General features: G+C 41.0%; 1 protein-coding gene across 1 annotated transcript in view; it reads left to right on the top strand.

Annotated features, from left to right (window-relative positions):
• The window catches only part of TENM1 (teneurin transmembrane protein 1), a gene marked incomplete at its 5' end in the record, with an annotated part of 270,481 nt that overhangs the window by 241,018 nt on the left and 11,829 nt on the right, over positions 1 to 17,634 (top strand). The window contains 3 exons of the mRNA XM_081336372.1: positions 1,634 to 2,144; positions 7,508 to 7,680; positions 11,455 to 11,690. Coding sequence (XP_081192498.1) covers positions 1,634 to 2,144; positions 7,508 to 7,680; positions 11,455 to 11,690 — 920 coding nt within the window. The remainder of the gene's footprint in view (positions 1 to 1,633; positions 2,145 to 7,507; positions 7,681 to 11,454; positions 11,691 to 17,634) is intronic.

Here is a 17,634-nt window from a genome sequence, read left to right as displayed (position 1 = left end):
GAGAGGGGCGGTTAAGAAGTGTGATAGATAAACAAACAAGCAAACATCAACTATGATACGTATCTAAACTTCCTATTCATATTGGTCTAAATCAGAGATCTCTGGGTTCTCTTCACTTAAAGCATAAAAGGATTTTAATTCAACATGTCATTGCATTTCTGGATGAGAGTGTTAATGCTGCCAACGTAATGATTTCTGCTGAGATTGTCACTGGGTTTTTTTCAGCTTGGAATGTACACGTTTCCAAAACAGCAGGGTTGTGCATGCAGCTCTCATCAACCAGAGTTGGATATAATAATAAATCACAGTACAATCATTTTGTCTGGAGCTTACCATAGATCCTATATCTACCCATTTCTGGGTTATTGTTCCACGGAGATCAAACTGTTGTGGCATGTTTTAAGGATAGTTTGAAAAATCTCTGGCTCGCCATTGTGTGGGAACGCAACCAAGAGCTAAATGAAGTTAGGCAAATATATCCCAATTCTAAAAATATTTAAAGAGTGGAACATAGTGATGGACAACCCTATTCTTTGGAGCTGCTCAAGTGGGCTAGAGACAACTTGAGTTGAAGGTTGTATTCAATGGTGACAATGGTTTTTTTCCAACTTTGACTCAATATAGTAGTATTTCTTAAACTTGGCAACTTTAACTTGGCTTGTTGGGGAATTTTGGGAGTTGAAGTCCACACATCGTAAAGTTGTCAAGGCTGAGAAACACTGCAATAAAGTATCAAACAGGATATCACTACTATTCAATTATATATTCTGAGAACTGTTCCTTGGTGGCTATAAATTTTTGGAAGAAAATATTAGAGTATTTAAGAAGCGACTAGACATTCACCTGTCTGAGATGGTATAGGTTCTCCTGCTTGAGCAGGGGGCTGGACTAGAAGACCTCCAAGGTCCCTATTCTATTCTAATGCTTTTGTCAATCATAACAATATTGACAGTTGAAGATCACCTCGCTTTTTCATCCTGTCATAATGACGTTTGCATTAATGTCTATGGAGATTCTCAATCTTCCAGGTCATCATTGCCCCAAAGGTGCTGTCAAGTTTCAAAAAGGCAACTGGACTTCCTTGGTTTTTTTCCCTTGAAAATCTTTCTCTTCTCATCCAAGAAGCTTCTTCAGTGAAGAACTTGGATGAAAAGCGAAACTTTTTTAAGGGGGGAGAAAAACCAAGAAAGTCCAGGTGCCTTTTAGAAAGCACCTTTGGGATAATTTGCATTTAATCAGAATAGAGCTGAAAGGCACCTTGGAGGTCTTCTAGTCCAACCCCCTGCTCAAGCAAGATACAATTTGAGACAAGTGCCTATCTGGTCTCTTCTTAAATGCCTCCAATGATGAAGCACCCACAACCTTTGGAGGCAAACTGTTCCACTGGTTTAATTGTCCTCACTGTTAGGAAGTTTCTCCTTAATTCCAGGTTGCTTCTCTCCTTGATTAGTTTCCAAACATGGTTTCTTGTCCTGCCCTCTGGTGCTTTGGTGAATAGTTTGGCCCCCTCTTCTTTGGAGAAGCCTCTCAAATACTGGAATACTGCTCTCATCTCATTGCTAGTCTTTCTTTATTTTGACATGCTAGCCATTGCAGATTTGCATGGTCGACATTGTTTCTTCCTATTCTTCAGGTGATGGTGGATACGCTAAAGACGCAAAGCTCAAAGCTCCATCTTCCCTTGCTGTGTCTCCTGATGGCACTTTGTACATCGCTGACCTTGGGAACATCCGCATCCGTGCTGTTAGCCAAAATAAGCCTCATCTCAATGATGCCAATATTTATGAGATAGCCTCTCCAGCTGATCAAGAGCTGTATCAATTCACGAACAATGGAACACACTTGCGCACCCTCAATCTGATTACGAGAGACTTTCTGTATAACTTCACGTATAACGGGGAAGGTGAACTTGGCACCATTACCAGCAACAATGGCCACTCGGTACATATACGAAGGGACGCCAGTGGCTTACCTCTCTGGATGGTGATGCCTGGAGGGCAGGTATACTGGCTGACCATCAGTAGCAATGGCATTCTCAAAAGAGTTTATGCTCAGGGCTACAATTTAGCCCTAATGACCTATCCTGGCACCACTGGACTTCTTGCCACCAAAAGCAACGAGTATGGATGGACAACAGTTTACGAGTAAGTAAACCCTTCCTTAAGCATTTTTATCAAACCATTGCAAAACAACTGCTTAGCCTAGAAAATTATTTTCCCCTCATTCCACTATCAAAAATCCATCTTGTCCGTAGTACTTCCCAGTCTGCAAGGTACATGATATCATGTATTAGAGCCATTTTGTTTCTTCCCTATAAAATGTTTCACTTTTCATCCAACAAAAATTGGGGTTTAAAGAGACGTGGTGGTGCAGTGGTTTGGATGCAGTATTGCAGGCTAATTCTGCCAACTGCCTGGAGTTCGATCCTGACCAACTCAAGGTTGACTCAGCCTTCCATGCTTCTGAGGTTGGTAAAATGAGGACCTAGATTGTTAGGGACAATATGCTGACTCTTTAAACCACTTAGAGAGGGCTGTAAAGCACTATGAAGTGGTATATAAGTCTAAGTGTTATTTCTATTACTGTATTAATTCAGAAATCTTAAAACACCTTGACTGAGTTTATTAGTCACATTCAACCTTGCGGAGGAATTCGTCCATTCCAAAAAGTTGATTTGGTTGAGATTAGGTGCGCCTGCACACCTAATCAAAAACCTCCATTTTATGTCACATATACAATGCAATAGTTACTTGTTCATTTATTTATAAGATCTATATGGCCCCCTATGAGCTCTATATCTGTATCAGGAAATGCAACTGTTATTTATTTATGTATGCATTTATTTATTTATAAGATTTATATAGATACCCATTTTATACAGTGTAATCCTGGGCAGTGCACAGCAAACACAAATAATGTAAGAGTCTAAACAGACCCCTTTTTGATCAAATAGTCTGTCGAAGCCGATTTTGCTGACTGCTTACACTCATCATACTCTTCGCATGGATAGAAGAGGTAGTAGGATCAAGCCAAAATAGCAAAATCAATGGGTGGAATCAGTTTGGTTACAAAATGGCAGATTAATTTATAGTTTGTGCTTTACATTTTATTTATTTTAAACTCTTGCCCTCAAGGTGCAAGATGACGGGGAATGATTGCTCAGTTGTTGTTGTTTTTTTAAAAAAGAGCTAACAGAACATTGGAATTGATTAGACCAGGGGTAGGCAACCTCGGCTCTTTTATGACTCATGGACTTCAACTCCCAGAATTCCTGAGTCAGCATAGCTGACTCAGGAATTCTGGGAGTTGAAGTCCATGAGTCATAAAAGAGCCGAGGTTGCCTACCCCTGGATTAGACCAAACCTATTCGGTGAAATCTGTAGCTGAGGCTGAGCTTTTATTTAAGTACCAATATAAGAGAAATATCTATAGCTCAGGGCTGAACTGTGGACTCCTTGTTGCTCTCTGAGCTTGGTGGCTTTCTTGCAGACATTCCACGACCCAACTAGGTAACATCATCAGTGCTAATGAGAGTGGGTTTTTTTCTGTATTTATTTACACTAGCTTGTCCTCTCAGTGTTGTTGGGAGTGATCTTTCTCTTTGGTAGTTGTTTGATTAAGGTATCGTTTTCTGCTTGATTGTTGTCTGGTGTTAATTCTGGGTTAATTTCTGTTTATGTGCGTGTTGGCTGCTAGCAAGCAGGTGTTCTGGTTTTTGTTGTTTTCTTCTTAGCTTTTTATTTCTCTCTTTTTATAATGTGTAAATGTTGTTTATCTCTATGTGCCTGTTGATGGCTGCTTTGTCTGAATAACAGAGTTGGAAGGGACCAGGGAGGACCTCTAGTCCAACCCCCCTGCTCAGGCAGGAGACCTTTGACGTGGTCACTTTCCCCTAAAGTTCTCGCAACTTCAGTCCCTTCCATCATTTCATCTCTCAGTAAGAATTCCTCGGAGAACTGAATGCCAAGCTTCCAGGTATTCCCTAGCTTTTTTGGATGTAACATGGTCCAGATGAAACTATGATTACGTCTGTCCATGCGTTATGAAATTAAGGAGTTTTCCTTGTGTTTTCTAACTGCTGGTTGATATTCAGGGACACCCTCTGCTAGTCTTCTGCCCATCTGTCCTACATAGTGGCTGTAATAGTCTTCATACTATGTGCTGTAAATGATTTCTGGGTGTTTTTTTCTCTTGGTCTTCTGGGTCTTATGATTCATTCAACATGTTTTGGAGGGCTTTAGTCAGTTTGTGTGCTACAGTGATGCCGTGTGGTTGCAATAATCTTGATTGTTTCTGAGATGTTTTTGATGTATGGCAGCGTTATCCTTTTCATATCTCATGTTAGTTGTTGAACAGTCAGTTATTTTTTGATAAGTTGTATGGTTACCCATTGTGTGTGTCATCCTGACAAAACATCCCCTGAATCCCAGGCTGGTGTTTTTTTCCCCTCTCTCCTGATGGCTTGTCTTGATCCTTTCATGAGTCAGTGGACATAATTTCCAACGAGATTCTAATCTGCTGCTGCTACTAGCTGGTTCTATGCTCAAGGGTGTCACGTGGACCCACAAACATCCTCAAAAACAATGGTACAAAAGGTGTCCTAGAGATTCCACGTGGTTCCCCAGAACCTTCCCAGGTGGAACGGAACGAAATGTTTGTCCTTTCTGATACATTGGGATGGAGATGGGTTTTAAGAGGTGAAAGAGGTGCCTTAAGCCTTGCAGCTGCCTACGACATCTGCCACAATGTCCTTCAAAGATTCCAAATCTTTTCCAAAACAAACCCTATCCCTAATTATTCTTATAGTGCATTTCCACATAAGCCAGGAATGAAAGATTTCCTTGAGCCAAACAGTGTTGCACACTGTCATGGTTCCGATAGATGAGACCAGAAAAATCAGAACTCCAAGGCAAGAGGTTTCTCTAAAGCAGGGGTCCTCAGCCTTGGCAACTTCCTCAGCTGGCTGAGGAATTCTGGGAGTTGAAGTCCACAAGTCTTAAACCTGCCAAGGTTGAGGACCCCTGCCCTAAAGAACATATTTAATGGCTACATAGCATCAGCAGGATCAAAAGTGAAACCAGGACTAAAATTCCCTCCCAAAGCTTACAATGCTACAAAGTTGAACTTCCCAACACCCACCCACCCCCCACTACCAATATTCATAAATCACATTCCCCAATAATAATCTACTTTGGCAGGCTTTCTAACAGAAGCTTCAGCCTGACAAAACTCAAGCAGCAATGACCTTGGTTCCCACAGGACAATTTATTGTTTTGTCTAAACTTAAAAGTGCACATTCCCCCCCCTTCCCAATTCTGTGGCAACCGAAAACGAAGTAGAAATGGCTTCAGCCAAATTCGTTTGCAACGTTGACACACAGAGTTTACTCGAAAGCAAAGAGGGTCGTTTTGCAATGTGGTCCACCTCCCTTCCATGTCATTCCTCTGTTGAGGTCGAGTGGGATGGAGAATAGCAAGCCAAAAGAAAAATCTGAAAGCCTCTAACTAAATACTCAGCGGCACAGGATGGGCAGCCTCTGACTCAGAGGGATTCATCTCTTCACGAATAAATGAGCGCAGAGCTGGGAAGGGAATTGCAGGGAATTGCCTGATCTACCTTCTGGCCTTGTTATCAAGATATCAGCTCTTCTGATCAGCTCGTGGTAGACCAGCAAATGCTTGAATCCCCAGTGAAAAAAGCAGCTTTGGCAGCCTGGCTTTAAACCAACGGGATACGAGGGGAGGGGGAAAAAAACCTGAACAGCTGGAAATGGACAGCTGGATTTCCCATCAGGAGGCCCAGAAGAGCTGTCATCACTTCTCATCGGTGCTGTGAAGCCTTAGCTAGAAGACATAAACCATGCCAGTAGCACACCCTAGACGTGTAGATCTGATGGCTCTGCAACGCTGCAATTCATAAACCTGGACACTCCTGCTCCTGGGCATTGTCTAAAACCCTCGATATGTTTCTGACAGCATTTTGAACTCTCAGCCATTCAAGATAGAAAATGTTAAACATTTTAGGGAGAAGAATCCTGTTTTCTTTTAAATTCCCTTTTTCTTAGCACAGAGTGACCTCTTGTGGCATCTCTGTGTTACATCAAACTCAGGCTGGAAAACCAAGGCTTACTGTGCCGTTGTTTGGTGGATGTAAATTCACCATTATTATTTTTGAATTACCTTTACGTACACGATTGCCTCCTCGCCAATGGGTTAAGCAAGTTGGCTTATAAGACAAGGCAAAAGAAGTGGCAATAAAATCTTGAAAGTTGCAACAAGGGTGTGTTAAATCTAAAATGAATTAGCCCACGATGAGAAAGGACTCTTTTAAAAAAACAAAGTCTTAAAGTACAGTTCTCTATACTTTCCATCGAATGCGGCCCCCGGAACCCCATGATCTTATTTATGAACAGAGGCGCCAGGGATGAAAAGTCTCTTGAGCCAAACACTGTCGCACACATTTCTCGAAAGCAAAGCGGGTCACTAAATGAACTCTTGTAAGTTGAGGACTACCTGTATTGCTGTGGCTTTTAACATCGTCATGATTACGTAGGTGGGCCTGTGTGCCCACCTAGACTTATAAGCATCTAAGAAAAAAAAATGCTGAAAGCTTCCTTTGGAAAAACGTCTCTCTGGCCATAAAGAAATAAAAATGATAATAATAAGCTGGGATGCTAGGGCTGAAATAAAACCCTTGTTTTCCAAAAGTGTTGGTTTTGCAGTTGGCTCCACCAGCTGTGAAAAGCCTCCACAGGGCAACTGTTCTCCTGGGAATGCAGAGTGACTTCTTAATCCCTGTAAAGAGTAGCCATTCTACGTATGGGGCACATTTTGACCCAGCTCTTCAGCCAAAAGAGGATCCCGAAGCAGCTTGTAATGTCATTGTGGAAAGCAAAAGGCTTTATTATTGCAGGCAGCAGGCAGCTGAAAACAGCAGGTAAGTAAGTGGAAATGCTATGAGTTCACTCTGGGCTAGCCAATCCAGACTCTCTTGATAGCTAGGGAAAGAATGGGTTGCTTTTGAGCAAAATTAGCACTCAAAAAGAGAACAAATGCTGATTCATACCAGAATCTTATCTGTCTGTCTGTCTGTCTGTCTGTCTGTCTGACTGACTGTCTGTCTCTAACTCCATTCCTCTGTCGATGAACATAATAAAATGTTGGCTTGATATGGGTACACCTTCCTCCTTCTATTCCTCTTCCCTCCCTTCTATTTTTCCTTCCTTCCTCCATTCCTTCCTTTCTATTTTTCCTTCCTTCCATTTCTCTTCCCTTCCTTCTTTCTATTCTTAATTACTTAATTCCTCCCTCCCTTCCATCTATTCCTCTTCCCTCCCTTCTTATTTTCTCCTTCCTTACTTCTTCCCTCCCTCCCACCCATTCCTCTTCCCTCCCTTCTTTCTATTTTTTCCTTCCTTCCTTCCTTCCTTCCTTCCTTCCTTCCTTCCTTCCTTCCTTCCTTCCTTCCTTCTATACTTCATTTACCCATGCTCTTTTTATTTTCCTAGGTATGATTCCGATGGTCATTTAACCAATGCAACTTTCCCCACTGGAGAAGTCAGCAGTTTCCATAGTGATATTGAAAAACTGATGAGAATAGAAATTGACGCTTCAAATAGGGAAAACGTGATTACAGAAACTAACTTTTCAGCTACCTCAACTATTTATACTTTAAAACAAGGTAGGCAAAATGCATCCTGGTTGTTGTTGTTCCGTCTTTGATCTCATAGTTTTTAACATTCTTCTGAATATATTTTTCAAACCAAAGCAAGGTAGCTCATTATATTGGCTCCTACAGGTTACTCAAAAGATCTGATCAAGCAAGTTCTGAATAATAAGATGACAACTATAAGAAGCCTTGAGATCAGAAGCTGGTTTTTTTTCTTTACACAATGAGCATAATCCAGTCAACTTATTCTCTCCAGTGGGAGAGACAGAACCAAGTTGTGTATCACTAAAGCTGGCCTCCTTGGAAACTAACTGTGATGACATCATTTTTAAAACAAGAGACATAGAACGTCTCTTGTCCCAGATAAACCGAACAAGAGAAAGAATAATACATTTATGAACATCAATAGAAAACAGAAGTAGGTCATAGGGTAGCTGTAATAGAATATCATTGGATGCCATAAACTAACCTAATACCAAACCCAGAAACTACATTTTAACTTGGCTGGAGTCAACTAATACGGGGTAATTCAATAAACCATGTTTAAACCATTCTTGGCTTAGCATTTGAACCACCACACCAATTGGGACTCCCTTGGCATTTGCTTTGCATTTTCTCTTATGAAATATAGCTTTGCCGTTGTCAGGCCCCACACAGCTGCCAAGATCCAATAAGCAAGGATCCCATAACCTTTGGTGAAGTGCCCTTTAATGATAAGCTAGGGGATTTCCAAGCCTGCCTGCCTGCCTTGCTTATTTTATTCATTTGCTTATTTATTATTTATTTATGGGATTTGTCGACCGCCATAGGACTCGAGTTGGCTACATAATTTACACCTAGAACCCGATGCAAGCTGCTATAATAATTAATTAGAACAGTAATGTAATTAAATCTCAGCTTAAATGAAGGCTAAAAGTAATAAGCTAAATGTCTTGAATAAAGCAACACTGGTTATAATTAATCCCCAAAGGCTTTCTGCATCAGCCATGTTTCAGCATCCTTGCCTTAGGGACCAATTATTCTAAAATAGGAGCTGCTTCAGAGAATGCCCATCACTGGTCTTCCATACTTTCTAACTCTTAACTAGCTGATGCTATCTAGTTCTTTGAGTAGGACGGTGAGAAATTGTTATAGAACAGGGGTGTCAAACTCAATTACATTGAGGACCGCATCAGCATTGCGGTTGCCCTCAGGGGGCCAGGTGGGCGTGGCCTACTGGGTGGGCGTGGCTAGAGTGCGTATGGCCTACTGGGTGGGCATGGCCAGCTCTACATCATTGGCATCAAGGGTGCCTATGAGGGCCTGGGCAGGAGTGGGACAGATCTGAGGGTCTCTGGCAGAAGGAAGGTCTGTGGGCCAGGGCCAAGGCAGTGGGGGCCGTTCCCTCACTGTTTCCAGGATGGCTTCGCAGGCCACATGAAACCACTTCACGGGCCAGATCCGGCCCCCGGGCCTTGTGTTTGACATGTCTGTTGTAGAAAGTCAGCTCCTAAGATAGCAGATCCTGACCCTTTTGTAGCTCGTGTCCAACATCATGAACTGCACTTACATACCTACTTATAAGAAATACAGCTCTTGCAGTAGCGCATTATCATGGCGGTATCTTGACTAATCACTAAGCATACCTCCAGATGCATTTCTGGGTGGTCTTCAAGCACAAACCCATATGCAGCAAGTTACAATAATTTGTGCTAGAGATGCGATAGTAAGGAAGGTAGCCTTGATGGAAACATGCAAGAACATCCAAAACAAAAGGGGCTGAAAAAGAGGAGGAAAGTTGCGAAACTGACAGATTGTGATCCATATTTGTTTACGATATCACCAGAAGATACTCTTCAGCTATTATGGTGTTATAATAGTTGCATTTAGTTATTTAAGAAAACAGTAACAGAGCTTTTATTTCAGCTGCACATAAAAATCAGAGTTTTGGAGGAGAGGGGGAGGTGCTTCACCCTCAAAGAGGGAAAGATTTCCAGATGCTACAGAAAGTATTATTTTATTACAACCCAATGCATTTCAAATATAAATATTTCCCTGGGGCTTAGAATGTAAAGAGAAAGACAATAAACAGAAAGACAAAAAAAACCCAATATAAAAGTTAGAAGCTCTTTTATTTGGGGGGGGGCAATATTTTGCAGTAATTATTCCACACTTCAGCTCTGTTATGCTAGTCAATTTTAGTTTAAAATTAAGAACAAATTCAGTGTCCATATGCTAATAAATTCAATTGTCACAGGATAAAAAGTCTGTGAAATAAAACCTTAGCCAATGCCTAATTATAGCCAAGCAACTTGGTGTAATTTTTTTTAAAAAAAATTGTTTACCAAACATTGATAATAACTATGCTTTGTTTTTCCAAAAGTTCTCAAATGGATTTTTTTTTCCATACAAGAGTCAGAGTTTTAAATCCTGTGGAAGCTTCATGCCTTCGGGTGCTGCTTTTAATGAGCCAGATTGTGAATTTTAAAAAAGCAATATTTGAAGCAAGGATGGCGAATTCTTTTCTCCTGCACTTCAGGGTGCAATTGCTGCAGGGTTACAGTTCCCCATTCTGGACTAAAAAAATATATGTTTGCACTTTAGCAGCAATTCTAGAATACAGATTATTTTTTACAACTGGGGACGACAATTTATTTCCTCTTTAAGATCATAAGTTTCTTTTTCAACTTCCCACTCTAAGCAAAATTATTTAATGGGTATTCTTTGTTTGCAAAAAAAATGCAGATGTTTGCAAAAAACTAATTTTGCCTCTATATTTTTAAGAGATACAATGCTCATTACAATCAAGTTTTATGTGGATGTGTAGAGTAGAATCCTTATGTGTGGGGAGTCAAAATCTGCAATATGGCAGTCATGGGATCACAGTCCAAGCCCTGCCCCTTTTATATGTGTGTCAGTGTCACACCTTAATAAAACAGATTGCAATCCTATACTCACCATTCTGCAGATTTCTTCCATGATCTTTTTTGTATACATTAACACAGATGCCCATATGCATATATGTGTGGTCAGGATCCATCAAATGTCTGTTAAATCCAAATGTCTGTTAAATCCAAATATATAAATGATATCACTTGTATAATTGCACAATATATTAAGATCAAGTTAATGATCTTGTGTGCAGTAAAACCTTAATTTAGCTTAATTTAAATTGGGGTGGAGTCAGAATGAAAGTTACCTTCTATCTTCAATTTGCTATATTGAAAACCATTAAAGAGAAGAATTATTATATATACATTTCTACTTCCATATATCTGTATCTATTCAAAGTTTGGCTTCTCTCCAAAACACAGAGTGGTAATCAAACTATATTTTCAATATTGCTGGGAATTCTTCTCTTTTCACTGCTATTAGTACCATATCTTCCCTCAGTGTTACTCCGAGAAATTCTTTTCTTTGCTATGGAGAATAATGCTAAGAAGCCTATATTGGTATTTGAATGCAGAATCATTGCAAACCCCAAAAATGTTTCCAGTTGTGGAACTGCTGCAAATGCCATTTAAGACTAGATCCGTGGCAACCAACCTTTTCTATACCCCGCACCCCTAGAACGCTTCTGATATATTCTCGCACCCCTTACAAAAGTTCGAAATAACAGCAACCAATTATGCCCATACACCATAATTTTGAAAACCCAAGTTTTTGCACACACACCCCGGGAATATCTTCTTGAGTACACCTGGTTGGGAACCTCTGGACTAGATAAATAAATCCTTTGCACACACAACTATAAACTCATCTAGATGAATAGCTGAGCTCTTTCTCCTCTGTTTTGTGTGATGACAGACAACATTCAGAATATTTATCGGGTCAGTCCAGATGGGTCCCTCCGAGTCACCTTTGCCAGTGGAATGGAGCTGACGCTGAATGCTGAGACACACATCCTGGCTGGTGTGGTCAACCCCACCTTAGGAAAATGTAATATCTCCTTACCCGGAGAGCATAACTCCAACCTTATCGAGTGGAGGCAAAGGAAGGAACAAACTAAAGGCAATATTTCCACTTTTGAAAGAAGGCTACGGGTAAGTTTTCCCACTGAAGAGGCCTGTATTGCTGACTCCTACTGCAAATCGTCCAGTGTGGTTGTGTTGGCACTGTCAATTTTGGCTTTGTGCCTGTTTCAAAGTAAGAGCCAGTTTCATGTGGTGGTTAAGGTGCCAGGCTAAAAATAATCCTGCCGGAGGCACAAAGCTAGCTGGGTTATTTGGGGCCAGTCATTGTCTCCCAGCCCCAAGAATGATGCAATTGCAACCACTTTCAAAATTTTGCTGAAAAACAGCAAGGACTGGTAGAGGCAGTTTCCAGAAGTCAAAAACTGACTTGAAGGGACACACACACACACACACACACACACACACACATATTTCAAAGCAACAGGTGACATTCTCATAAAACTAAATTTTGAGAGGGGGGGCAGCAGACACGTTAGAAATGTTGGCAATGAATTATGAGCACTCTCACAAAATGGTTGCCTTGGTGAACCCTTGACTTTTTACGAAATGGAGGAGGGAGTACCCATCTAGAAATTTTTCAGAAATGCCTAACTTAATGAGAAATAAAGTTATTTCTGTGACCGTGGTTGGGAACAGCACACTGCAACGTCAAGAGAAAAATAATAGCAAGGAAAAGAAAGGCAGCAGGCGCAAGAGGAGGTATGACATTCAAAGAAATTAAATGAATGTCTAAAACCTGTGCTATAATTTAGAGCATAAAGAGTTTTGCAGGCGGTTTTTTTAGTTTAAAAAGAGAGCCTAGCAAAATAACAAACTGCTAATACAAGTAATCCTGGCTTAATGGCTGATCGCTGAAAGACCTTTCAAATTACAACTGACCCCCCCCCCAAAAAAATTACTTAAGACTCCTCTTTGAAGTTACAGCTGCACACGCACGCACGCACACACGCGCACACATACACACACGCACACTGGTCAGGTGATCACATTTCAGGCAGTTGGCAACCATCTTGCCTTTACGGCAGAGATCTGTGGTCACTTTACTGCTATTTCGGGATGGTTTTTTTGCCGCTGGTGACCTCCTGTGGATGTGACAGATTCTTTTCATTAGGAGCTATTTTAAGGTAGGCAGGCAATGCTAGGCTGGACTCCGACAACGAGAAGCGCGCTGCTGTGTTTCACATCGCTCAAGGCTTTAATTGCAAGCCTTTTAAGTCTCCTTATTTCCAATGGTTTGAAATGAAAACAAGTCAACAGAAGAGCCAGATGAACTAAGCTACTTACAATAAGCACAGCTGGAACACTGCCTTGTAGTTCAGATTCTCTTCTCCAGGGGCCAACCTGCAGTGAAGGGGAAAAAAGTGGTTCTTCCTATGTTTTAGCTTACTTAGGCGACTTCGGCAAAAGGTCAAGCATTAGGCTGAGCAGGAAATACATAGATAAAGCTCTGACATTCTCGTGCTGCCCACTGGTTGTTTGGAGTTACTGCCTTAAAGAAAGGTTGCCCTACCCTTTTCCATTAGATTTGTTGCAGGCAAGGAGTACAAGGCAAAGGCATGCTTGTTCCTTGCAGATCTCCAACAGTGCAGTTCCCTTCAATTCATTTGTTTGTTTGTTTGCATACTGCCCATCTCCCCTATGGATGGTGGTGTGGTGGCGGCGCAGTGGTTAAGATGGGAAAACCGGCAGCCCGTGTTTGAGACCCGAGCACCACGCGACAGGGTGAGCTCCCATTCTTCTCCTTGGCTCCTGCCAACCTAGCCGTTCGAAAGCATGCAAATGCGACTAGATAAATAGGTACCACTTTGGTGGGAAGCTAACAGCGCCCCGTGATGTGCTGGCCACATGACCGTGAGAATGTCTTCGGACAGAGTTGGCTCGACGGGCTTGAAACAGGGATGGGCACCACCCCCTAGAGTCAGCAGTGGTGAAATCTTCAGGGACTACATTCACTTTTTTGTCTCTTCTATCAGGTGAATCTGGGCAGCTTAGTGGTTATAAAACAAATACTGAAAATAATCAAACTCTATTAAAATTGTGCAGATTAAAAATTTAAAAGCTATACAAAAACCAAAGCTAAGAAATGGGTGGCATGAAGATAAGGTCTCCTTACCCTGCAAGCCCCCCTCCCCCTCCCTTGGGGTCCAAGCCAGCTGGCAAAGCCAAGTTTTAGTACCCTTCTGGAAAGCCAAGAAGGAGAGAACAGTTCTCAGCTCCAGGGACAGTGTGTTCCACAAGGATGGGGCCACAGCAGAGTAGGCTCTTCCCCTTTATTTAAAAGATTTTTATTCACTTATAACATGAAATACAAAAACACAAAAACAAATAGTAAGGGACAACGTTGGGGGGAGAGGAGGAAGAGAAGTGTGAAAAGGGGGGGAGGGAAAAAAGGCGTCAAGTTCCAACTCCCTCTGTTTGCAGTAGAATAAGGCATTAACACTGAGTCTCAACTTTTTACATTTCTGTAGTAGTATCAACTAGCCTTTTCTATATCAACAAATCAGTCTAATCAGTAAAACCCAAAATCATAGTATCATTGTTTTCCACCTCAAGCACAAAGTCCAGAAATGGTTTCCAAGTAGAAACAAAAGTACTTACATGCTTTTCTTGCGTTAAAACAGTCAGTTTAGCCATCTCTACTAATTCCATCATCTGCTTTTGTAGCTATTCGTCTATGGTGGGAATCGAAACATCCTTCCATTTTTGTGCATAGAGCAGTCTTTTCCTTGATCTTGCCTGCCGGAATTCCTTAGCAGATGGGATCCGTAGCAGGCCTCTTCCGCTGGCGCGAGTAAAGCAGGCAAATCCCATTGGCGATAGAGAACTCCCCAGATCCCCAACCCATTGGCTAAAGAGAAATGGATAGGAACTCTCCCTGAACATCTGGGCAGAGAAATAAAGAGAGCCAAGAAAAGAAAGAAGAAAGAAAGAAAGAAAGAAAGAAAGAAAGAAAGAAAGAAAAGAAAAGAAAGAAAGAAAGAAAGAAGAGAGAGAGAGAGAGAGAGAAAGAAAGAAAGAAAGAAAGAAAGAAAGAAAGAAAGAAAGAAAGAAAGAAAGAAAGAAAGAAAGAAAGAAGAAAAGAGAGAGAAGAGAGGAAGGAAGAAGGAAGGAAGGGGAAGGAAGGAAGGAAGGAAGGAAAGAAGGAAGGAAGGAAGGAAGGAAGGAAGGAAGGAAGGAAGGAAGGAAGGAAACAGAAAAGAAAGAAAGAAAGAGAGAGAGAGAGGAAGGAAGAGAAGGAAAGGAAAGAAAGAAAGAAAGGAAAGAAAGAAAGAAAGAAAGAAAGAAAGAAAGAAGAGAGAGAGAGGAAGGAAGGAAGGAAGGAAGGAAGGAAGGAAGGAAGGAAGGAAGGAAGGAAGGAAGGAAGGAAGGAAGGAAGGAAGGAAGGAAGGAAACAGAAAGAAAGAAAGAAAGAAAGAAAGAAAGAAAGAAAGAAAGAAAAGAGAGAGGAAGGAAGGAAGGAAAGAAAGAAAAAGAAAGAAAGAAAGAAAGAAAGAAAGAAAGAAAGAAGAGAGAGAGAGGAAGGAAGGAAGGAAGGAAGGAAGGAAGGAAGGAAGGAAGGAAGGAAACAGAAAAGAAAGAAAGAAAGAAAGAAAGAAAGAAAGAAAGAAAGAAAGAAAGAAAGAAAGAAAAAAGAAAGAAAGAAAGAAAGAAAGAAGAGAGAGAGAGAGGAAGGAAGGAAAGAAAAAAGAAAGAAAGAAAGAAAGAAGAAAGAAAAAAGAAAGAAAGAAAGAAAGAAAGAAAGACCTTTATTATGATCTTTTACTGTGAGCACATTGGCACACATTAAAAATGAAATTTTGTTGCTTGCTCTCAGAAGTGTACACATGCATAACACACATTTAAACATGCTACATACAAACCTACAATTTTACATATAAATAAAATATAAATATTAATCACTGTCCATCTTGAATTTATAACAGAAAGAGGAAGCTTTAGAGTTCATAAGATTAATACTGTAAGGAGTGGATAAGGGGCAGAGACAGTGTTTTGCGTACTAGGAAGACTGCCAAACAGTCAAGAAGGAAATCCTGGTGTTTGGCTGCGGTTCAAGATGAGGTTTTGCCTCTCTTAGGAGTTCATTTCTCTCCAGTCCTGCCCAAAATGATCCGCTGTCATTGTATCTGATTGGCCTTTATGGCTTTCATTCAACAAGAGTATTAACAGATCCCTGTGGCAGGTGAGTCAATACTTTTTCCCCCCTCAATATCTTTAATTAACAGACTTGGGTTTAAAACGAAGATGTCAATAAACTTACAGGGTGAAGAAACGCTTTAGGAAATCGGTTTTCAATTTGACAGAACTTACTCCTCAGGGAAGTCTTGATTAACAGGGTGCATTCAAACTAATGATCTCAAAAAAAAGGGCTACAAACAGGGTAATCATTATAGATCTGTCAAATTTGATGGAAAATATTCCAGGGCTTTCTTATATCCTCTCACAGCAAATGAACTTGGCTGATCTTGAGAATGCTAAGAGGGGTCAGATCTGATTAGTACTTGGTTGGAAAGCATCCGGAAACCTCACAGTTCTAAGATAGATTGAGAAACCCCCCCAAAAAAAGTATTTTGGAAGAAGAAAACAGCAAATCACTTCCATATAATTGTCAGCAAAACTAACAGGACATCTCCGTGAAGTCATTAGGAGGAGTCAAGCTTGATTTGAGAGAGACGTGATTTGGCTTATTCCATCCCACTTATTTCTTTCACTGAGATTATTGGATTGAGTCTGAGAGAACACCTGAAGTCATCTATCACGTGGAACTATGTGTTACTTTGACCAGTTTGTGGAGCACGTCCACAGTTTGTGGAGCAGGCTTGCTAAACTGTCAGTCATTGTACCCCAGAGGCTAGGCACACACATAATTTTCAGTGAAAAGCAAACAAACCACACGTGTAAAATCTACAAATCCAGCCCTACGGTACTATAATGTATACTTTTTTTATATAAAGTTTTTATTAGTTTTTCTCTTACATAGATATGTTAATTTTTCAACCAGCGTGCAGTCTGGATTCAAAAGCGCTAATACATAATCAATTCCTAATCCTTGGTTCTTCCCTCTAGCCCAGGGGTGTCAAACTCAATTTCATTGAAGGCCACATCAGCATTGAGGTTGCCCTTAGGGGGCCGGGTGGGTGTGGCCAGGGTGGGCATGGCCTACTGGGTGGGCGTGGCTAGAGTGCGTATGGCCTACTGAGTGGGCGTGACCAGCTCTACATCGTTCGCATCAAGGGTGCCTATGGGGGCCTGGGCAGGAGTGGGACAGATCTGAGGGTCTCTGGGCCAGGGCCAAGGCAGTGGGGGCCGTTCCCTCACTGTTTCCAGGATGGCTTCGCGGGCCACATGAAACCACATCGCGGGCCGGATCCGGCCCCCGGGCCTTGCGTTTGAGATGTCTGCTCTAGCTATTTGTAGAATGACTCCTAGGTTTGGTAGTATTCTGTTTCTTCTTTATCTTTCAATCTCATAGTTAATCTGTCCATCTCGGCGCATTCCAATTTTTTTTTTAATTATTTCTTCCTCTGGTGGTACTCCTTCATTTTTCCACTATTGCGTGTAGACTATTCTTGCTGCTGTTGTGACGTGTAGAACCAAATATAAACTTCATTTATTAATCTTTTCTGGCATTACACCTAATAAAAAAAGTTCAGGTTTAAATTCCCCATGTTCTCCCAACATTTTTTCTAGCCAAGCATGTATCTTTTTCCAATAAGGCTTTGCTTTACCACATGTCCACCAAATATAATAATACGTGCCTGAATTATGTTTACATTTCCAGCATCTATCTGACATATTTTAAAACATTTTTGCTAATCTTGCTCTTGGCAAATGCCATCTAAAAAACATTTTATATAGATTTTCTTTATACGAAGTTGACATTGTCAATTTATAATTTCTCTACCATAATGTTTGCCATTTTTCTAGTTCTGTATAATAACCAAAATTTTTCGCCCGCCTTATCATTGTTTCTTTGACTTGTTCACTTTCCATCTCCAAAATTAACAAAAAAATT

The sequence above is a fragment of the Vipera berus genome (genome assembly GCF_964194415.1).
Source record: "Vipera berus genome assembly, chromosome: 11".
Classification (NCBI taxonomy): Eukaryota; Metazoa; Chordata; class Lepidosauria; order Squamata; family Viperidae; genus Vipera; species Vipera berus.
Note: the sequence above shows the minus strand (reverse complement) of the source record. Positions and strands in the feature narration are given on the sequence as shown.